The sequence below is a fragment of the Atta cephalotes genome (assembly GCF_000143395.1).
Source record: "Atta cephalotes unplaced genomic scaffold scaffold00030, whole genome shotgun sequence".
Taxonomy (NCBI): Eukaryota; Metazoa; Arthropoda; class Insecta; order Hymenoptera; family Formicidae; genus Atta; species Atta cephalotes.
Window position 1 is genome coordinate 307781 of NW_012130094.1, and position 25097 is coordinate 332877.

The window sequence follows — 25097 nt, forward strand, 5'->3', positions numbered from 1 at the left end:
TACTCTCTCTCTCTCTCTCTCTCTCTCTCTCTCTCTCTCTCTCTCTCTCTGCGTTTTACGATCCTTCGTTATTCGAAAAGTTTTATAAGTTGTTATATCCATAATTCAGAGCACTTTCAATTTTAATCTTCTGATTACAATTAATTATTTTTATTATTATTTACTTTCGAATTCCGATTTTCCCATTTTCAGTATATTAAGTCACTTACATTATAAATTACATTACAAATTATGCACAGAAATGTAAAGTATCTTGTTAATTTTATTTCAGTGATCCTCTTTGGAAAAATATTGCAAAAAGATATCGTGTTACATATGCAAGAATTGTTAATGCAAATAACAACAAGAAATTGTACATTTTTAGAAAACGCAAAAACGCAATCAATTCAAATTGCATAATGTAATGCACTTGCATTTTTCATACAGGAGAAACTTCTATTTTCTTTGGATCTATTCTAATGATCTGAATAAAATTCTGAAAGAGAAAAAGTGTATACCAAGTGATCAAAATATGATTTGATGTTTATACTACTACTATAAATAGAAACTCGCAGTTGCTTACGAGGAAGGTGACAATTGAAATTGGCATGTTTTAAAGAGAAATTACTTTTACATTGAATTATATTATAATTAATGTAAGTCAACCGGCAAGTTATAAGGTCAAACGAGTCTGGATACTTTATTAGATTAGCTCTTTACGTCATATTAAGATAAGTTTTTCAACAAAGCTGAGGAAATAAACGATAGGTGAAATTAAATTTTTTAATTCATACATACTGCAATCATGTTGGCGGATAACGATACCTTGTCAACTTTTGCGTTTAATAAGACAACGATGACCGATGTAATGACAAGTGTTACACGAAGAAAGCATGTGAGTTTCGTGCCTCAACTTGTATTGACTCTTGTCTACACAACTGGCGTCATTGGTAACGTGTCTGCGCTGGTCATACTTTTTCATCGAGACAAGGTAATTAAAAAATCATAACATCATACATTAGTTTATATTAATTAATATAAACTACTAATATTTTTTAAATTGTAATAATACATTGTAATAACTATTATTATTAATAAAACAAATCAGAAATTATATATTACATACATTATAATTTTATTTTTCTCAAATAAAAAAATTCTTCTTCCTCTCAATTAATAATATAAAGTATATCTATTAAAGAATTACTTATTAAGTTGATTAAGTGTTCCTTAAAAATGTATTTATCTTTGGCATAGTTTTGTTATCTTCTTAGTTAAAAATAAAAATTAAAATCTATAAAAATTAAATCTGAAAAATATATGTATATTATATTAAATAAAATGTCTTTAAGAATAACGTGATTTAATTAAATTCCAGAAATGTTTAAAGGTTTAATAGAAAAAAAATGCGGAAAGTATAATTGAAATGCTTTCTTATAGTTGATTATAAAAATATGAAGTAAATAACCGTAAGATATTTGATATTGACATGATAAGTCGACAGTTCAAATTGATAAAAAGTTAAATCTTTTTTTAGAGTGTTTTGAAATCTTTTTTTGTAAAAAAGTTAATAATAAGTATAAAATTATACTAAATATATTTTAAACAAGCAAATAATGAGTGGTCTAATATTTTTTTAAAATATATCAATAATTTAATATAAAAAATATATTTCTATTATATAATAAAAATATATTTTTATTAATTTAAATCGTTTTGAAAGTGAAAAGTTTGTTGTTTTTCTAATAAAAAATTGTAGAGTTCCAACAATGCCATGCTATACATCAACTTATTTTATTTCAGAGAAGAAACCGTAAGCATTTACTAATGTTACGCTGTTTGGCAACCAATGATCTCGTAGCGTTATTGGGGATGTTAGTTCAGATGTATGTTACAATTTATGCGGGTGATGTGACATCTACAAGAATATTTTGCTCTCTTCGAGTTGTTTGGCGACTTTTTGGTCTCTTCAGTGGCTGCGTCGCCATCGTCATGGCAGCGGAGAGATGGTTAGCTTTAACTAGACCCTTTGTTTATCAAAAGGTAAGCCTAAGTTTAAAATAATATCAAGAATCTTTATTTTTAGACCGTATATGAGTACACAATCAATAGAAATTAAAAATGCCTATTACGGTCTAAGCTAGATCTTCATTACTTTTAAATAATTCAATCTTGAATTACTGATATATACTGTACTTGCATTATGCGTATATATCACATTGTAGTCTTTTCGAACTGCACGCCGAATTGTTTTTCCGGACTATAAATGCAATTAAAACTACTCTAGTAATCGTGAATTAAATTAACAAGCAATTTTTGATAATTTAATGCTATAATCAAGCATCATATTATAAAGATGTTAATATGTTGAAAAATAATAATGTAATTACTTATCAATTGTTTGTACAAAAAGAGAATTAATTTGTTCTTTTATATAATCTAAATAAAGAAAATAAAGAAGTTATTTTACTTTACATAATCTATTGGAAAAATAAATTTTCTTTCTCTTTTATTTTTCCAATAGATTATTATTTTTAATGACGGACCGAAAGTCAACCCACAAAGCGCGTTGCCAAAGTAAATCGCATGTTATGATTCATGACATAGTCTTACTTACTGCGAACGAATTAATGCGTGTGAGAAATTTATACACATGCGCCACTCCAAAGTTACGACGCTTATAGAACGATCGTATTTTATGATAAAGATGGAATAAAAAAGGGAAAACATTGATCGAGTTAAAAACTGATTCTTGCATGAATTATTATTGTATATTGATGTAGGAGTACTAAGTATTTTCCTGAAATGCTATTCTGACAAATTTTTATTAATAAATTCGAATAATTTCGCGGCTACTAATTAAGGAGATATCGATCACAATGCGATAGAAACTGACGTCAATTTACACAGCGTGATCATCTTTAGACGCAGTATCCAAGATTGCAAGTAATTGGAGTTGATTACTGTTACTGTTAGGTCGCACTTTGTCAAATATTGTTTTTCCCAAGAAAACCCCACCTAATTCAAGTTATTCTCCAGAATGATATTAATAATGTGAAACCCACGTTATTTATACATCCTTTCATCAAAACGTGACAGGTGATAGATTAACGAGTTCCTAAATTTATAAATATATGACTAAAAAACTGGTCTTAAAAGATTAATAAAACAGATCATATTTTCAATTGCAATATGGTACTTTTAATATTAATTTCACGATATCGTTTTACGCGTAGATCGCACATGAAACTATACAAAATTGCAAACGAAAAATTCATAAATTTAGACATCGATATCTGGTCAATTTTAGACGTAATTTAATCCACAAAACAAGTATCGTTTCATCGATTTTGAGAGCAGACGATTGACCTTGAAAGTTTCATAAAGATTTTGCGCAGAATGATGTTCTCGAAATTCTCTTCATGATGCAGTTCGTTAAAACAAGGCATCAATGCGAACATATGTTATTTCTCTCATATTTATGTTAAAGTTGGTGTATAAAACTTCAATTATCAGTTACATTATTCACTTACCTTATCCTGATTGTGTTATAAAAATCGTATGTAACGGTATAAGACACTATAAGATAAAACTTGGACGAATTGTTCTTTCATGATAATTATTTAGATTATTTTTTTCTTGGTTCCTTTTCTTCTGTTTTTTTCAAAAGGTTTCTGCAGAACAGAAAATTAACAAACGCATAAAGAGATTATATATAATCGAAAAAGAAACAAGAACGAATAGTTAGACATGAAAATAATATAAGATCTGGGATAAAAATTTTAAATCTAAAAAAATTTTTATAGTTTCAACAATATTAAAAAAATTAACCAATTTTTTTTTCAAAAGATGTTTGAATCCTTAAGAGTGTATGCATAAAACAATACATATCCCTTATTTTAATGAATTGATTGCAACATATCTATTACAAACTCATCAAACTCGAAAAGGGATACTTTGTTGTGTTTCTTTGAGAGACAAATTTAATTTTTGTTAATATTAAAACTCCAATTATATAATTAATTATATTCTATAATTTATGTTTGTATGAATATATAGAAAATTCGTAATTCAAATTAGATGAATGTTTAAAAATCAATATTAGCAAATCGAATTGAACTTAAAAATTTTTACAATAAATCAGCAATAGCATTATCTCATTCATGAACAATGAATGACATTAATCTTCTTACAAAATATTTTCTTATAAAAAATTATAAAATTATTTGTTTACAATTAAACAGAAACAGAAATTAATGAAAGTTTACAAGTAAATTTATAAGTAAAGACTATTAATTTCTGTCACTTAGTGTTCTTTTTGTTAATTTATGGCAGTATAAATTTCTTCGAATAATTAATTTTTCTCGATTTCTTCAATCTGTAATTATTGCAAAACAAAAATTGTTGCAAAACAAAAATTGCAACAAAAAGTCGATATCTGCATCGATATGTCTCGATGTCTTAATGGATAACACGCATGTATCTTTCAGCAGGTGACGTATCCGGTAATTGTGCGTTGCATGTTGGCGCTTTGGTTGATTGCATTAACGATAACCAGTCTTCCGGTTATGGGCTTCGGATTGTATTATAAAGACAAACAATGCGTGCGTTACAGAGAGGCCACAGAGCTGAGCGATATCGCTTATGCTTATGTATGGTTTATTTTTGGTGAGTAAATGAGCATATAATAAAAAGAAGAAATTACTGATTATTAAAAAGGTATAATATTTACTTACAATTAGTTGATTATTCTATTTTAATATAAACATATCAACATATATAATAATTGCATTTAAATAAATAATAACTAATTATGGCAATTATTATAAATATGTTTCCAATTTTAACGGAAAGGATCCATTTATAAAAAAATTATTTTCAAGTTACTAAATATATTCTAATTCTTTTTAAATTATAGGTACTCTTTTATGTTTGTCAATTGTTTGGTGCAACTTGGCAGTTTCTAGGGCTTTGAGTAAATTAAGTCGTCGTACAGTTGCTCTTGGGAGAATCTCCAGAGCCTCATCAAGGGCAAAACCTTTGTTGACTATAGCCGGAATACATACACCACATCGATTAGAAACAGTTACAACTGAAGAAAGAGCATTCGCAAGACTTATGGCTGTATTATCAATATCATTCGTTATATGCTGGATGCCATACATGGTAAGTTTATCGCCATAATTAATTTATGATTATATAATCTATCTTATGACAAAATTGTGTAAAAACAATAATTAATATATTAATATTAATTATTGTTTTTATACAATTTTAATAATAGATAAACATAAAAAATGAAATAATAAAATGAAATAATTAAAAATACAATAAAATAATAAATAATGGAAAACAAATTTTACTGGTAAAATAAATTAATATAAAATAAATTAATATAATAAATTAATATTAATGTCTTTTGTTTCTGTAACGTATGTATCTTCATATTTTTTATTATTTTTTATATTTAAATATAAAATATTTATTATTTTTTATATTTAATAAGTTATGAATATATGGCTGTATTCGGGGAGCGCACTATCGCTATTGAATCATTCTATTCTTGTTTTACAATTCTAATGAACAATAGACTGACACAATAGTGCTGATAGTTCTCTATACACAATAGTTCTCTTGTAATTAAAAGGGAAATCTTTGGTTGAAATATAAATTCCTGTCTCTTCCAGTTATATTCCTTTTTATTATTTGTCGCTATAAATATAACATGACCTTGTGAAAATTTTATCGGGAATAGATTTTACTTTCGGCAATTCAACGAGGGGATCGCGTGATTTGCTTACTGAGTACTGTTTTAAGCCGATGTTTCCTGTTATATTTACGATGTTCCTCCATTTTAATCTTAATAGTATCAAGAGGAAATAAATAATTTTTATAACGAAATGATTCTTGAGATTGCTATACGCGGTGTGAAAATATTTTGATGATATATTGAATTTTTAAAAATCTATTTTATAAAAAGATACTTTTCATATAAAACGTTTTTATCAGAAAAATATTTAAAGATAAAACAATTAAAAAATTGCAGAATAAATTATTGATATAATTTTTGCATTGTAAACAGATAACAATAAGAAGAAAAAGAAAAAGAAGTAATAATAGCAAATAATAATAGCAAATAATAACAATATGATAATAAATAATATTAAGAGTATGACAATACTAAATAAAAATTCTCATACAAAAACTTTCATACAAAATAAATAAATAGAGATTTTTCTAAATAAATTGATTGACTTACAGCAAGCATCTTTTTGCCGGAAACGATGATCATTATTATTTATTACATCTAACCAGTACAGAAATATCGCGCGCTTCCGCTAAAAGTGAAGGTCGATAAAGATAAATGATCAATATTTGAGAATAGTTTCACGTACGAGCCATCGAGACATCCGCGAGCCAATATTCTGATCGTCTCTGAATTGATTTCATCCTGTTGATGGTTTTGTCAGGTGATAGAAAATTTTACACACGCGGAGTAAATTAATTCGCAAAATAGATAGATATAATAGAGAGATATAACATAATCAAATATTTTTTGTACAAATTAAAGACGTCACTGTTATATATGTATATAGTCCATTTATTTTATAAATAAAAATTTTAATAAATAAATAAAAGAATAGGTTTAATACACAATTGCGAATGTCTCTCCCTGTCTTTAAATGTTTTTTTTTTGTAAGAATAACATTCTATCTACAATGATTAAATAAATTTTTTTATTATTTAGATTAAATTATTAAACTCTAAATTATTAAATTCTGTTTATTGTCTTCTCTAGATTTCCATTCCATTGACTCAATTCGCGATGCATTTACCTAAAACGGCGATCACTGTAAAATGCATTCGAATTTTCCACATCATAGCAGATATTCTTTTATGCATTCACTTCACCCTGGATCCATATATTTATGTTCTTTTACGAATGCCCCGGCCGAGATTTCGATTGTTGAAGCCCCTTTGTAGAATCTGCTGGCCTGATTCATCTTTTAAAAGTCGCTCCAACTCCTTTACAGGTAAGACATACATTAATTAAAGTTTGAAAATTATATATCTTTAGTCACATATTGCAATAGTTGATGTATTCACAAAAAAAATATGAAAATGAAATTATATAATGCAAATATCAATTCACGTTATTAACTTCATAAGATCATCGTAATAAAAAATAAAATAATTAAATATATAATAATAAATAAATAAATATATAATGAATATAATAAAGTAGAAAAAATAGGATTATAGTATTGATACATATAGTGTTGATAAGAGAAAAAATAAAATTAAAATTAGTAAAAATTAAAATTTACTGCAGCACTGTCATAAAAATGATTTCATGCAACAGGTACGATCGATCATCAATGTAGTACTAATGGTCCACCCACACCAAACACTGCTCCATCAACCCCCGTTAGTGAAGAGCACGATTCGCATCTGGTTACAGTATCCCTCTGAGATCGGCCTATGCGAATGATCTTTCTAAAGCGATTGAAAAATCACGTGTAATCCACGTAAAGCTTCGAATCGCTTCAACTGGAAGACATTTGCACAACTTTTAATTAACTCCATTCATTTGCAAAGCAAATGAAAGTGATGTTGATTTTCGGTACGCAACATCATTTGATTTAAAAATTACTTGAAAAAAAAATTTTAATTTGTAAGTAAGTAATTGGTATACTTAAATACATTTGTTTGTGCAAGTTTCTAGTCAACAACGAAAATGAATGACGGAATGAATGACGGAATACAATTAATCGCGCAAATTACCAAAGTAATATAACTTAATAAAAAATATCTTTCCAATACTAAAAATTCAAATATAGGATGCGGATATAAATGACAATATTTTGGAAGATATATTTTTTTTAATGTAGTATATACGAAATATAAAGTTCATATAAAAAATAAAAATAATAACTTAAAAAATTTTCATCAAAGTTACATGTTTTTGAAATTATTGTTCAATTTTGAACGCAACGTACCGCGAGGGAGAAGTCTATTATATGTATTTCTATACTATATTCCTATATTCATGTTATGTGTGCAATCTAGAAAGTAGAAATATCATATATTTGTAAACGACTTTATTTTAAACGAATATCGTTATTTGTACATAATATCATACATACATATGTTAATGTACTTTATGTATGTCGCACAACGTCACGTAGCACTTGCGCGTTTAACAACTTTCAAATAAAAGTTAATCCAAAATTATCTAGATCACGACTCACTTTTCATTTTCCATAACAGACATACATCCACGAATACTTTCGTGTACAAAAAAAAATAGAACGCAAACATACACTTCGCACTCTCTGTGCAGCATCTAAAATATCGTCACGTCGCGCCAATAATGACCAAAATATAACAAAGCGCGAGATAAAGGATCGAAATTAAAGTATATAATACAAGTATACAATTATGTCGGCAGGTAACTCGCTGTTAGCCACCAATAATGTCGAAAATAAGTTACCGTCGAAAAATCGAGTCGCTCGTAAGAAATATATACATCTCAAATGCAAGTTTAACTAAAATTTATATATATATGTTCGCGTATGCAGGATGTAACATTTGTAATCGCTTGTAGAGAAGATTGTGATTTATTGTGATCGCGTTTATGCTAATATTGTATAATGAATTTATAAGAAATAAATAAATATTTGCATAGATATATATATACGCTAACAATAAACTACAACATAACATTATTTACGTTAAAATTATAATTTGCAGATAGATATTGAGTGCTTTTAATAAAGAAAATTTTTTTGTTACATTTAATATTAACAATGTGTATAAATCAGAAAGAATAACATCTTATATAATATGACTTGCTTCTGATTTGATAATAATCAATTTTAATTATAGTTAAAAATTGTATCTTTCTCATAATTACCATTACACTTTTTCTCCCTTTCGCGATGTTTTGTTAAACCCTGCATATTTTGGAATTCAGAGCTCCTTAGAGCTCGAAATTACATTCGATTATATATCATTCATAAACGTACATACACATATATTTTTGTTTGTATTAATTTGACAGAAAATTTATATAATTTGACAATCTTTTTCTGACAAAATATCGTTTTTATGCAATAAACAAGTGCATTCAAAGTTCTAGTTTTAACATTACAATTGACATATGTACAATAAATAGAATTGGCGAATAGTAGAATGGAAAGATCGTGAAATTGCATAAAACGACAAATACCATAATTTACCTAAAAAAATCTGTTTGTTTTAAATACGACAAAATAATAATAAAGTATAAAAAAAACTCGAAATTGTGTAATATAAATAACAAATTAATTCTTAACATAATTATTCAATTTATAAATTTGTTATTTTCTTTTCACGCGAATCAATTCATTTTTATATTGCAACGAATTAAATATCGATTAAATCTACAACGCCAAATAAATCACTGCGTTCACACAGAATCGAAGTAACTGTTTGATCGTTGCAATAATCGCATGATAACAAAGGCTATCAAAACACTAATAATTACATGGTCTCGTATACAATTATTTCGAGATTCATTATCAATTAATTATTGTCACAGGTTTGTTGTATGTTTATTAAAAAGTTAGTAATTATTTAAATTACTTGCGGTTATATACTCAAGCCAGAATAACAAGCCATTATGATATCAAAATGGCTCCAAAATGATCATTAAAAGTAATTTTTCAATCATTTTCGATTTATTTTAATGTCATTTTGACATTATTATCATGATTTGTTGTTCTGCTTGGGTAGACTTTGTTGCACATTTCTGTCAGGTTCAAATCCATCTTGAATTATAAATGTAATTTTAAATTATTATATTATTCAGCAAAACATTAATTATGAATTTTGAGAGAAATATAGACAATCAAATCATCATAAAACAATAATGAATAATTTTTTCGAAATTATTTATTTATTTCTTTTCGTTCCAATAGAATTATTCATTTTATATTTTTCTCATTACAAATTAAGTAATAATTATTAAACTACTCAAAAAATAAATTCAAAATAAATAGACAAATAGTTATAGCCGGACGAATTATTAAATAGACAAATAAATATGTTCAAAGAATAAATCAAAGATTGTTTTATCAATGATTCCTTATTTAAAATAATTTTGTTTAATCAAATATTGAAAAAAACCAACGTTTGAAAATACAATCATTTTTCGTCACAGTTAAGTTTATAAATTTACAACAGATTTTCATACATATATATTATAATAATGATTATTTTATGAAGTTCATAGAAAAAAGAATAAGACATACATGATGGCAATTTTGTGACAGAATTATCGGCACTTTTATTGGCAATCGTAAATTTGTTTTTACTGATTTGTAGTTTTAATTAGAAAATAATGAAGTTTACAAACACGCACGCACACAAACTGTACTTTTTACGCGCGCAGAGAGAATATAAACAGTCACTTCTAATACGCGAAAGCTTCAAATTTCTTTATTCCTCATCTCCTTTAAATAAATAAATCCATCTATTTTAGACTTCAATGCACTTGATGTACATGAACTCGATAAACTCTTAAACAATTAACACGAACACATCGAGTTACACCATATTATACCACGTACTGGAAATAATAAAGTACGTCGGTATTTTCGCAATCGATCGACAAATGAGGAGCGAAATTCATTCTCTTTTTTCCTTTTTTTCTTTTTGGCACTTCATTTGTAAGAAATATAGATCTCTATATCTATATCTAATTAATGTAGGCCAGACTTAATACATATACACATATAAGCTCGATTTAATGTCCAGGTACAGTATTCCATCGATTTTTTAACATCGATAGTTTTTACCTGATCATAATTCAGTCCAAAATGGAAGATCTGTTTTATTTAGGCTATGTTTCCAAAATTGATTGCCAGTACTGAAAATCTATAATGCACGTGACTACAAATTTTTATATAGATACTGGCAATAAATTTTAGAATACAGCCTCAGTAACACTTTCTACATTTTTTTCTTTTAAAGTTTGATTATATTTTTTGTTCCATTTTGAACGTATAAGATATTAGAAAGTAGCTAAAAAAAACACGCGCACGAATCAAACCCGAACAATATAAACACCTAAAAAGCATCATTAAGATAAAAGAGATTCCATCCTTATGAATCTCATGAACATTCTTTCATAAATGTTCTTATAGACGTTCTTTGGATTTTTATATTGTTTTGGTACATATTTTCTTTTAACATATGTACCATTTTCGAGACTATGTCTTCGTGTGTATAGCAAACATACATTGACATCGAAAATTACATCAAGGATCGGATTTTATCATTTCCAACATAAGATTCGATCTCGCAAAATTCGTTTGGTATTAATAATTTACCAAAGGTACGTGCTCAAACTGAGAGAAATCAACTGTTTAGAAAGTTAAGATTTAGTTGCACATTTCGGTCGATTTTTAGTTTGGCTTCTACTCCTCACTTCATCAATCCGTGCGAGTTAGCGAGGGGTAGAAACCAAGCTCAAAATCGGCCGAAATGTGCAACTAAATCTCAGTTCTGGTTTAGACTATATACAGATATCGCAAATATAGATCGAGATAAATATGTATATTTTTTCAATTGTTATTAATGCATACAAAAGCAAATTGCTAATAATTTAACAATATAAAGGAAAAATGTTTCAAACGTTCAAATCTAAACATCATTTTTTATATATTAATGTCAAATAATTTCGGATATGTGATATTTAAGAAAACAAAAAAAATCCACGGTCATCGAGCACTCATCGTTGGTAAATGATCTTGCATCAGACGTGACTGATGGTCAGAAATAGTAGATTCGCTCATAAATTGCACAACGATGATAAAGATAAATCCGTGACCGTTCTCGATCGATCGGACTTCTGTACGAACTGCAACCGATACTTCTTTATATTTTGAGAGTAATGCAGTTCTCGCATCTTGCTCTTGATCCACTCGGCTAATATCAACCAGAGAACCTTCCCACGTTCCCTGAAAACCCGGTGCGCCGGTGCGCCCTGATCGGCCACGATCAGGCGACGACGACGGCGTCCGCCTACGTGCTGCACATACAACGATTCCCACGGCGTGTCATGCCGGTTTTCGTTTACCGCGACCCTTGTCTGCAATATAGATTATCTTCGCAATTAGATTATCCTGTCCTATAATTTATTTACAATGTCTATAAATACAAAGATCTATCAAGATTGAACATGCTCAACTAACAATAAGGTCTTTCTAAAATATAACATCTAACCTATATACTAACAAATCTATCAAAATTCATTCCTAGCGTACGTATAATTGTAAATTATAGTAATGTCTAAAATTATTGATAATTACTGAATTTATTGCATCAATATAAATGTCATGATATCTTTTTTTTATATCTTTTAAAATATCTTCTTTTTATGCTTTTAACAAAAATTATAAATTTAACTAAATGCCTTATAATAATCGCTTAAATATATTAATTTCAATATTATTAATTTCAATCACACAGTTTGAGAAATAAAAAATATCAATACAATTATATTAGACTTATTTCAATTTATTTTGTGCGACATAATAAAATTATATTTTTATTTCAATATCTCGTCATGTTATTTTGGAAGCACACTCTTATTTAAGTGTGTGTGAAAATGACATATATGTATACATGAATTTCAATAAATAAAAGAATCTTGTTATGTTAAGAAATAAAATTATTTTAGATTTTCAGAAACAAGAATATAAAAGAAAAAAAGAGATAAAGTTTTATGACATAATAAAATTGAAATAATAAGATAAAATCACTGTTACAGAAATACAAATAAATATATAAGTATTACAAATAAATTGTAAACGTTTAAATCCTACTGGGATAGAAATAAATTTTATGTTTAAAATTTTGATAAAATAATGCATACTAGAAGTAAAATGATTACTGTATCATCCTGAACTTTGTTCAGCATGATAAAAAATTTTCTTTAGTGTATAATTATATATCAATAAAATATTTGAGGACAACTTCTAATATGTAATAGCCAATTAACAAAACTAAGCCGAAAAAGGAAAATATAAAACTGTCTTGGAAAAAACTATATTTCAAACATATTTTTTTTCAAATAAATAATAAATTTTCTACAAAAAAGAACAAATTTCTCTATAATACAAATTTATTCAATCTTCTTTCTTTTGTACACATAACAGCGATATAAAGAAATATGCAGTGTAATTACAGTGTGTCATATATGTTATTTAATGATTGATTTACACGATTTATTTAAATTTTATGACGGAACATTTGTATTTTTTATCTGGCATTTTTTTTGGTCTTTTACCTGGGGTCGTGCTACATTGTATCACACTTTCCACAGCAGTAAATGGTTCGTGGAGTCCTCGCGACCAGCCTGCAACTCGGCCGAAGCTTGAGGTCCGCGGAAGTCCTCATAACCGTCACCGCCGGATATCACTAGGAGTTTACCACGATTGATGTTGTTTTGCTGCGTTTTATTCGATTTCAATGAATAACGATTCACCTTTGGACGAGGATCCGGTTTCGAGGGATTCGGTGTTTCTACACAGGTAAGAAAACGCACGTGTCCTGTGTGTCCGTGAGGAATTCCTGCAAAACATTACAATTTTACTATTTGATTTAGCCAAAATTTTCGAAATCTTACAATTTAGTGAATATAAAGCATATAAGTTTCAATCTTTCAAATTTTTAGCCACAATTTCAATAAATTAATTGTTAAAAATAGTTTTGTACAATTTATTCTCAAAATCTTTGTAATACCGATTTGTTTTTTATTTATGATAAAATTTACTTATTTAATTATGTATTATTTAATTATGATTAATTATGTATCAGTTATATACAACAAATCTGAGAATAATTAACATTTTAAATAGGATTTGTTTTCAAATAAAGAAGGGGTATCAATTCGATTACTTAAACAGTAATTTTTCGAATTTAATAAATTGTTTTTTTTTACTCTAGAACTTAGAATGTTTTCTTCTTATTTCTAATTATGAATGGAAAGAATATTTTATAAATTATATCTTTTATTTTTTTTTCTGAACAAAATATTTATTTATTAAAAGTTATTAAAAATAACATGTGCAGTTGTGAATAGAATACATCTTGCATATTTTATTTTTCGACTCAAAAAATTATTTTCTTTATATCAAATACTTTATCAAGAGTAAGTTGCATAGTCATAATAGGGAGAAAAAATATTATGACAGAAAATTATTCAAAGTTAAAAATAAGTTGCATTTTTTTTAATAATTAAAATTAAAAAAATAAATAAAAAACTTGTTGAACCTCCCCTTAGATACGCCCAGATATATATATATATATATATATATATATATGTGTATGAATATACATATTATGTACATAACATGTATATAGTACATATATATATATATATATATATATATATATATATACACACATAATATGTATATTCACGAAATGATGTATGTTGGGTATACGTATGTATTTTAATACGATGAAAAAACATGACATTGATCGATTGCTCCTGTATCCTTCCACGTGGACGGAGATCGCGCGCGATTTGGGGTGTTAGCCAGCTTTCTAATTATATCGTGGGGCAATAATAACGGCGACACAGGCGATAGAATATGACGTCAATACGCACCAGTCACGATCGGTGGCTGCGACATCCTCTGAGTGGATGGCTTTATATGGGGAATTGGCACGGTGAGCAGCACGCCAGCACTTGTGCCGATCCAAAGTAACTCGTTGCAAGCCAATAGTGCGGTAACCCTGAGACAGGCTGCCTTGTGCTGCCGAATTATGTCATCACAACCTGCAACAAGTTTAATGCTTCCGTTAAAATAAATGTCAAATTTTATCTCTTGGGACTCGTTTTTAAGATTTCTACCAATCAGTTAATTAGATTCATATATTATTCATTTCAATATATTTGAGAGGCAAATATGTCATACCTAATTTATTTTAATATCTTAATATTATGACTAATTAATGTTGAATAATTAATGTTGAATAACTAATGTTAAATAATTAATGTTTTAAGTTAACTGAATACTTCATCATTCTATCATTTCCATAAAAATTAAGAATTCAACAAGAAAAGACAATTTTAAATTAATAAGAAATTTACGAAATCCTATCATTAAGCTGTATAAAATTTTGATATTTTAATTTATTCCTTTTAATTGACCTTCTCTCTTTATTTATTTGATTTATTCATACGATAATCTGGATTATTAATTTACAACTTACTGTTCTTTTTAAAATTGTTTGTTTAAATTTATGTTTTTATTTATCTACTAATTTAATTGGATATCCGATTATTCAAGATTTGAGACTTACTGGCAAGCATTTTGGTAACAGCTGGCGCAATGTTGATATCGGTTAGGCATTCGTATGTACCGGAATGGAAAAGCCTCAGCACAGCGCTGTTGTGTAAGGAAATCCAAACGCCTAAACCTCCAGAGTTTGCCATACAGGAAACAGCGCGACTCGTATCGCTGCTTACAGTGAATGTATGTTCGATATCCAGGGTGTGAGTATTCAAAACTTTAACACTGTTGTGACACCCGCACCAAAGTTTCCCGGAGACTGACAGCATTTTGGTCACCGGTGATGCTACTGTCCCAACAGACACCGTCGTTGGATCCGGAGTGTTCCATCCACCGGCTAGAAGCAAAAAAAAGAAGAATCAAGTAAAACAAAGAAGAATAAAATAATTTGATCGCAGTCAAGACTATTTTATTGTTTAATTACGAAAAAAATTATCAAACATTAGCACATACTATGGTCCCGAACGTAAACGGTGATGTCTCCATTGGCAAGAGAAACGAACACCTTGTTATCCAAATATCTGAAATCACGAAGTAATCGCGAGAGTTTAGACTGTAATCGTGGAAAAGAAATAGGAATAGTATTTCTATCTTTCTGATGTAATAATAAAATAAACCGGAACAACTTACATGATGCAATGTACGCTGCTGCCGTGCTGTATCTTCACTTTGTTCTTCTTAATCCGAATGTTATCGTTGCAATTATACACATGAATGCAGCCGTCCTCAGTTCCTAGCCACATTGTGGGCTGATTCGCATCCTCTTCCGTGATAGTATTATCGATACTCGATACATCGCCGCTCAGCGTCACACTACCCGTGTCTGCGCTTGGAATGTCGTCCGAGTCCGAATCATCAGAGCTCGAGCTACTACAAAATGCGCGAGCAAAGATAAATTAAATAGAAGCAACGTTAAAATAAACGATTCATCCTTATTGTATAATATATATTCGCAGTCTTCTATTCAAACTGTTCTGAGGATAATTTTATGACCAATAATTAAAATAAACTTTAGTATAATTAATTAATTTTAAAATTACTTTAAATATTAATTAATATATTGAATTATAAATATACATTGAGAAAAAAATTTGTTCAACTAACTAAACACATTTAGTTATTTGCAGATTTAGTTAATTCAACAAATTTTATTTAATTAAATTTAACTGTAGTCTGCTTAACATTAAACAGTTTGCAGACTACGATTGAATTCGATTAAATAAAATTTATTGAGTTAACCAAATCTGCAAACTACTAAATGTGTTTAGTTCGTTGAACAAATTCTTTTTCTCAATGTAGACATGTATTAATTGAATCAGTTCCGAATATTTATATTTAACTTAATGAAAGAGGAATAATATGATTATTATATATTTGCCATCATCAATAAATCATAATAGCTAATTATAAACCACTTAATACTGCCAAGTCTCAAATATTATTATTTACGTCAATCGCGATTGCCGCGGAAAAAATATTACCTGTCTAACTGTATGTTACCGCCGCTAGCATCTACGTCTTGCACCGATATGCTTATACTATTCTTGCTGTTAACGAACGGACTGTTGTTCGACATGCACAAGTTTGAGCTGAAAAAAAAAAACATATTTTTTAAAATTCATACTCGTACCTTTCTCCATCCGTTGTTTAATTACATATCTTGTCGCAATTAATATCAAACTCCTTCACGTATCTGTCTGCGTCATCACACTGATCTTACCCAGGCGTGCACGCGGGTATTCCAGCGACGCAGAGTATCCTGGCGTTACAGACTCCGTTGCACGATGTTACTTGCGGTGGTTCCGGGCTCAAACTCAGTACGCACACCTGACCGACGTAACCGTCGCTGTTACATACCCAAACATCCTTCGATCCCTGTCCGTTCGCCAACGTCGGCGCCGCGCAAGTAAACTGAAGGCCTGCTCGCGTTTTTCTAATAGGCAAAGGCCCTACGAATTCAGGACATGGTCTCCTGTCAGCTGATAATGCTGCACACAAAATAAGAAAGTACTTGAAATTATCTTATAAGTTTATTTTTATTTAATTAATAAAATACAGATTTGAAAATTAATTATTTGTAAGAATATATTCTCTAAATTCTTTGGAGTGGAATTTCACTCTAAAGAATGAAAATTGAATCAATCAAGAGTAGTTCAATTTTCAGAGAAATCTCACTCTTCTCTTCAGAATTTTACTTTAAAAGCTTTAGAAGTATGTTTGTACTTCAATCTTGAACTATCAAAAAAAAAAAATAAATAAATAAATTACAAAATAAAAGTAAATTACAAAATATTTTGTAATTCGATTGATGTGTGTATTGTTAGAATCAATAATCAATTAATTAAAATATTTTATTAAATAAAACGTCATATTTATTTTTGAATCACTATTTAATTTTTACATATACTTCTTCATTCATTTAATCCTTCTTTTAATATTTTATTTTTAAAATATTACTTTAAATAAAAATTCAAAAGATATGTAATTGCATGATTAAATCATTTATCTATTTGTAAAATATTCGACGTATCTAAAAATTTATGTTGGTTATATTGCTTCATCGATATAATAAAAGATATTATATTTAGAGTATATAAATATATTAATACCAATAAATTATTTTATCAGAGATGGCTTTTTTAACATGGAATGTTTGACGTGAAAATGTAAAATTACTTACCAAGCTTCTGTTTGGCTTCATTAAAGCTCTCCTCCCAACTTGCACGCTTGTCAGGTTTCGCGAACATGACGGATATATTCTCGATCCCAGCTCTACAAATGAAGTATATAAGTGTAATCATAAAAGTGAGTCACACTGCTACCGCGATCGAATCATTATGATTTAAGAATTCGATTATGAGCACGCGTAATGGAAACGTGATCGAAAACAACTTCTGAAAATGATCAAAGGATCTCACAATGTTAATCTTGTAATATTAACTTGTAATGAAACGCTTTTCCACGTCAAACTAAATTTATTTATCATCATCAATTTCCTGGTTTCAATGATTACTACATATAAATTGTAAAATAAAAATATAAATATTATAAATATTATAAACTTGTACATTTTCTGTAGCAAGAACTTTTACTCTTAATACTGTTGCAAAGATTGTACTTTTACTTTATCTTGGCATATGTTAAGGATTCGAGCATAATCGCAAGCACTACTTTAGAACAAATTATATCATCATTGTTTCTCTAAGTTTCTCATTATCTATTTCTTTGTCTTGCTTCATTTCCAAGAAACATACTTACTGAGTATTGAGTGTAAGTTCCAAGCAAGCTAACTGCGAATGCGCCGCGTTTCTTTCTGCCAATTGCCGCTGGGCTTGACTTAGCATATCCTTAATAAGGTCTTCCAATTGTTGCTTGGCACCATGCAAAGTTATGGCGAGTTCCTGCAGCTGAGTCAATTTTGTACAGTCTTCTCGGAGATAGTCTACTTCGCGCGCCATTCGCCTTAAATTTTCGTCTTTGGCTGGAAATGATATTAGGGTAGCCTCAAGTTCGAACGATGAGTAAAATACTAAATTTGTGTCTCTATGATACCTTTCATTACTTCGAGATCGTCCAGTGAGATTCGCATCAACATTTTATACTTATTTGCGTCAAGCAGACCGACCAGACTGTTCGGACACGTGCTTCTGTGAATTTTTATCTTTCTTATATTTTTATTGACATAACAATTTTTTATTTACCTTATATTCATGTATAAAAATTAAGAATTAATATTTATGTAAAAAATCATATAATACGTAGATCATTTACAAATTAGTTTAAGAGAGCTATTAGTTTAAGAGAGCTAAATAAATGTTTGGTAATCTAACAAAATATTTTTACACTTTATGTATTAAACTTTTTTTATTAAAATGCTAGATGAAATAAGCTCAATTTAAATAAATAAATCCTCAAAAATATTTATTTTGTCACATTATTAAGTAGAATAGTCTAACAATTGCAGTGTCTTTATTATTAAAGTATATTTTAGATAAATTGACTTACGTTGATGGTTTTCTTATTGTGCCGCTTCTGCGCTTGATGCTGGTAATGACGAGAAGATCGGAGAATAAAAATAAAGCCCGTTCCTTCCGTGTGCCCTGATTCGATGCTATGGTGACCAGATCGTGTCGGACGAAAGCTCTACGGCAGAGAAAGCGGACAACGTGTCACACGATGAATTCGATGAATCTTTTTGTCACGTCGTGGCCAGTTTCCGCTACAGCACGCATCATTATCGGTAATCAATATTCCGATTCTGATGGCTAAATAAGTCCAGTGGAAAAACTATGTAACGCGTATGAGACGATTGGCACAGATTGAAAGGCATGCGAAGTAGGACGACGTTTCTGTCACAGCAATAGTCAATAATTTATTGGAAAACGTTATTCGAAATGGTCTATAGAAGCAGTACGCATCTTTTTAATTATTTATATTCCTAGTAATCAGTTCAGATGACTACTCTATAATATTTTTGTTACAATAGCATATAATAATTTTATTCAAATATTATAATATCAATATCATGAATTAATGATATTATGACAGCACAATATATAATACCTAGTAACTGCAATTATTATTATGGCTTGACCTTATAAAAAATTATCGCTTATACTTATCTAAAAACAAAGAAAATATGAATATGACTTTAAAGTGCACTTCAATTTAGTTTGTAAATTGAGTGATTGATTTTATAACTTGATAGACTTATTTCCACTTTTTTGTTTTCTGGTACGCTTTAGCGAAATTGAATTTCAACATTCTCCGTCAACAAAAAAATGAGAAAACGATTGGGAATTATCTTCCTGTCATAATAAATCGTACATTATACGATTGTTGTACATAAATTGAAAATATATTATGTCGCAAAATAATCATAAATCAATGTCACATGTCGATTGTAAATCCGAGACCAGCTGTCTTCAGAACTAAACTAGGTATCCGCAGTCCGCGATTAATGTAAAAATTACAAACTAATATCAGTGCTGATTATTATTACCTGTCGTTCGTTACGATACCGGCGAGACCTTCGACAAGGGCCTGGACCTCTCTTAACGTCGTCTGCTGTTGTTCCCATTCGAGTGACTCCCTTTCCGTGCAGTTGATCTTTACAACTAGCTCGTGCACTTCTTTCTGCGCGGCCTGCAGCAGCTCGTAATCAGGATGTGTTGGATCCGTGTGTTTTAGCAACCTCTGGATCAACAGTTCATACCGCGGGATTTTCTGTACTGGTTTGATCAGCAGCTGGTCCAGTCCCAGCTTGCCCTTGTGCTCGCGTTCCATTGTCTAATAACAAAGTGTGATTTATCTTCCATTGTCTAATCATAACAAAATGTAATTTACCTTCTGGGAGCTTTTGTAATTTATTTCGAATAAATTTAAAATGAGTTAAACTAAGCAATAATAGGTTATTAGATTCTGTATAGACACAATAATCTCATAATGATCCAATCGAAATCTTACATAACGATATAAAGAATTTAATTTTTTTAAATAAAATGTAATCGCTGTAGAGAAAGCACTTTGAAGAAATATATATTACATGCATATATATAATATCATAAGACTTATAAGCTCTCTATGTCATGAAGAACAAAAATAACTTACAATTAGCGAAATCTATTTTTTATATGCTCCCGGATAGAATAAAGTCGTATTAAGTCATAAAATGTCATGACTCATTTGATATTTAAAAATGAACGTATAAGTGTCAAATAAGGTCAGGATGATATTCTTATAATATTATTGTGATTTCAGTGTTCTATTTAAATTCTATTACAAGATCAACAATGATTAAGTACAATGACAATTTCCAGCTTGACAGTTTAAGCGCGTTTTAGTGTTTAAAACGGTCGATACTTCGTAAGCCCCGAGACGCAAGTTGCCAAGTGTGTCGAAGATACACCCAGCCTCATGGGAATCTAAGCGGTAAGTAGGCGACGGTGACACCGGCAGTCAAGTAACAAGTTAATTATATCGATAAAATTACGAAAGGTCAAGTTTGATCGCGACGCTTTAAGAAGCGACGTGGAATGAAAAAGTTTCGTATTTAATAATAACCGTCGTGTTATGAAGAGAGAAAGATATGTGTGTGTGTGTGTGTGTGTGTGTGTGTGTGTGTGTGTGTGTGTGTGTGTGTGTGTGTGTGTGTGTGTGTGTGTGTATGTGTGTGTGTGTGTGTGTGTGTGTGTGTGGGGGTATAAACAGTCACAACGGATAGAATGTGCAACGTACCTCGAGAAATCGTGCGAAGGCCGGCTTCGCTTGGCACGTTGTTTTTATCGCCTTCCTCGCAGACTTCCAATTGTCCAGAAACAGGGTGTATGTCTCCAGCACCACCGGCTTCGTGAACTACAAAGCGACACGAGCTCTTTATCTTTACATTACTGATGAAACTGTATATCATGCACGAAACACAATTTAAAAAAAAAAGTCTTATTTAAAATAAAAATATTCAACTATTATTTAATCCTTCGTCAAGTTAAATGTATTATGGAAATTGTATTTGAATAAAAATTACATAAAGTAAATATTATTTTAATAAATTTCTGTACTCAATGTTTGATTTTTAATGAAATACATTTCTCTTTCATTATTTCATCTACAATATTTGAGATTCAAATTATTTAGCAATATATGTATTTTGCTAAAAGATTTACCTCACAAAAATGTAAGTAACACGGAATATTTCTTGTTTATTTTTAAATAATCAATAAAAAACTTAAATCCATGATACAACATGTTTAAATTCAGGGATAAGAATTTGAACTTAACTTTACCCTCTCTATTAAATAGTAATAAGATAAATTCGAAGTTACGCAAAATTGATTCTGTCAAAATTTCTTCTGTCTATAACACTTATTATTAATTGCGCACCAAATTCCAATACGAATTAATTCCCAATGACCATATTCGAAACGGAAACGATTTGCGTCTCACATTATAACTTCCTTTTTATAGAAAATCCTGAAATATCACGGCATCGCGGAACAATCGCTATAAATTTATACATAGTGTACGGAAAAAATACGAAACGCAAATAAATGTGTTTTTAAAGATAAAAATATTTCATGTTATGTAAGGGGTGGTATGGCCACGACGTTGGTCGATTTATTAACATAGATCGAATAGAAGAACGCGCCGCGAATTAACTGTACGGTGTCTGTCGATTCTGTTGGCGTGACTGAGAATCTTAACGGCAAAGGAAAACGAACACTGTTGCGCGTGTAATTTATTACGTGTCCGGCTGAAGATATTTGTGCATCTAGTAACAATGTGAACTCACCACATCGAGGAAGACGTCGCCGATCGTCTGCCTGAGTTCCCAGGTGTCCAGTCGCCTACGTAACTCCTCCAAGAATATCTCGTGATGACTGAGAAGCGCAGGGACCTAAAATGCGCAAGTATTTCCTTTGGACAACTTTATCTTTGATTAATAGAGATGCAATCAAATAATACTTTACACGAGAGATTTAAGCTAGAAACATAAGAATCAATTACAACGCGAATCTAACAAGTAGAGAACTAACTATTATGTTTGAATTTATTATTAATATTTTCACTATAAATGTATATATAATTTATATTGTAAATGCTAGAAATTGTAAAAATTTATACAAAAATTATTGGGATCAAGATTTTCTTTGGCCCTTTATACCTTTTATTTTTTTTTCTTTTATCAATTTTTACTTGTTATTATTTATATTAAAAAATAAAAGACAAATAATAAGAGAAGTAAAGTAATGTAATTTCAGTTCAGTTTTTATGCCGCTTTTAAATTTTGTAATATTAATAACATTTTTTATCTTCAATAATTTATGTAAAAAATGCATAAACTGAAAATTATAAAAATTCACAAAGTTATATTATTACAAACAAAAATTCGTCGTCTATTTTTCTTTGACCGTCTATTGTCTTCGTCTATTCTTTTCGTTTATTTGTATCAATTTTATTTATTATTGTTTACATTAAGAAATAGAAGACAATCGCATGATATATAATATAATAAATGCACTCGCATATCCTAATTATATTATCTAATAATAATGTCTACATATATTCCAGTATTATACAAATATACAAATATCATTTATGTGCAATAAATTTAGCTCTTTTCCAATAAATGTCTATAACAATGAATTATTATAATGATCTCTATTACTTTTTGAAACAATTCATTAATAATTAACATATAACAATTTGTTAATTAATCATTTCAATTGCTTTAAATGAATTTTAAAAAATTGAACGGAGTGTTTTGCAGTTAATGGTGTTCGCCATTCCGCGAGATCGATCAACTTCATGGATTGGTGGTTAGATTTTAATCCTAAATCTTCGGTCGGTCAGGAGATCGTAAAGCCCTCTTCCGTCTATATACAACTCGACGCATTTAAAACATAACTCTGCGAAGAGAGAGGAGTTCCTTGGTTCCGCGGAACTTCCCGGATGTTGAATTACAACCCGTCGACGAGGCATGGATTTATGCGCACGGAATAAGTGCGACGTACATACTTTTAACGACGAAAATACGAAAATAGTTTCACTTATATCTTATATCATATTTACCTGATAAAATATTTCATCAACTGTTGCAGCATCCACCAAACCGGCATTTTCGGGGCTTTTCAGGGGCTGTAAATATTTCTGAAACATATTAAAAATATTGTGTTTATGATACTTTTCTTAAATGTGTGACAATAATCTCTTCGTTTATTAAGGTCTTAATTAAGCTGAAAATATTGTTATATATTTAAAAATATATTTAAAAAAGAATCTTCTGTTTTTTTTTAATTAACAATATTGTTATTTTTATAAATAAAGAAATTTACATATTAAATTGTCTACAGTTATTCGCAAATGGAACAGGATTACTTAACTCTTAATAATAATTTTCATTTTTTTAGCTTTGCTATTACTTAAGCTTAAGAGAGAGTCTACATTATATCAAAAAGTGTTTGCACGCGTATTCTCAGCAGACCTTCGGACTCAATTTCGTGTCCTTCAAGCCGAAGGAGACTCTGTAAGCTTCAGATGCTAGAATTTCAATGCCGCGAGTCGAGAAATGAATTCAATTCAATTAACGCCAACGCGTTGATACCGTAATCCACCGCAGCAAAAAATATTTCCCGCGGTTTATTTGTACGCTGATAGCTTCTTTCCTATTATTTTTCTAAGTTGCTTCGATGACGTAAAAAATGCGGAGCCCCCAAGGCCACTGTTAAATAATCAGCAAACGTGCCGACAATGGTTCCCGTTGTGCGGCAACCGTTGTTTATAAAATATGACAATCAAACCGGTCGTACATGCCGTTACAGTGACGCTTAAATTCCAGCGTAACGCTGGATAAAAATCGCCTAGGGTGAATTTTGAAGAAACCAACACGCCTTATTTTGGAAGCGTAAATAGTAAATAAAACAAGTCCTTAATCCTATCAAATATGAAGATAGCCCATCGATAGCGATCTAAAATTATTATTATTATAATATAATTTGTCAATTTTGATAAAGAATGAATGTTCCTATAGTCTAACTTTATTAAATTTGAATTCCTTAGAGAAACAATTTGTTCAACATGCATTATAATTTTTTCATATGTAATCCTTTTCATTTTAAAAACAGTAAAATTTTAAAAACTTTATTTCTTTAATTAAAAAAATCATATTATTATATTATATTGTTATACTACCAGATTAATAAATGTAAATTAAATTAAAATATAAACATAAGAATGTATCAAGCAAAATTTGAAAAGTAATCTTTATATATA

General features: G+C 29.4%; 2 protein-coding genes across 2 annotated transcripts in view; one reads left to right on the forward strand and one right to left on the reverse strand.

Annotated features, from left to right (window-relative positions):
* The first annotated feature begins 784 nt into the window (after positions 1–784).
* On the forward strand, positions 785–7452 carry LOC105620834 (prostaglandin E2 receptor EP2 subtype). The gene is made up of 6 exons (XM_012202311.1): positions 785–970; positions 1783–2022; positions 4470–4647; positions 4898–5145; positions 6779–7013; positions 7343–7452. Exons 1-6 carry the CDS (start codon positions 785–787, stop codon positions 7450–7452), a joined length of 1197 nt encoding a protein of 398 aa, XP_012057701.1.
* A 5884-nt stretch (positions 7453–13336) lies between these two features.
* Positions 13337–25097, reverse strand: part of LOC105620835 (rho guanine nucleotide exchange factor 17) — a 41090-nt gene continuing 29329 nt past the window's right edge. Inside the window, exons 9-23 of the mRNA XM_012202312.1 lie at positions 23898–23975; positions 22618–22722; positions 21567–21683; positions 20332–20618; positions 19335–19472; positions 18882–18976; positions 18588–18810; positions 18010–18101; positions 17050–17317; positions 16811–16918; positions 15960–16199; positions 15783–15850; positions 15340–15666; positions 14642–14815; positions 13337–13599 (exon numbers count right to left, since the gene is read on the reverse strand). Of these exons, the coding sequence (XP_012057702.1) occupies positions 13337–13599; positions 14642–14815; positions 15340–15666; positions 15783–15850; positions 15960–16199; positions 16811–16918; positions 17050–17317; positions 18010–18101; positions 18588–18810; positions 18882–18976; positions 19335–19472; positions 20332–20618; positions 21567–21683; positions 22618–22722; positions 23898–23975 (2583 nt within the window). The remainder of the gene's footprint in view (positions 13600–14641; positions 14816–15339; positions 15667–15782; positions 15851–15959; positions 16200–16810; positions 16919–17049; positions 17318–18009; positions 18102–18587; positions 18811–18881; positions 18977–19334; positions 19473–20331; positions 20619–21566; positions 21684–22617; positions 22723–23897; positions 23976–25097) is intronic.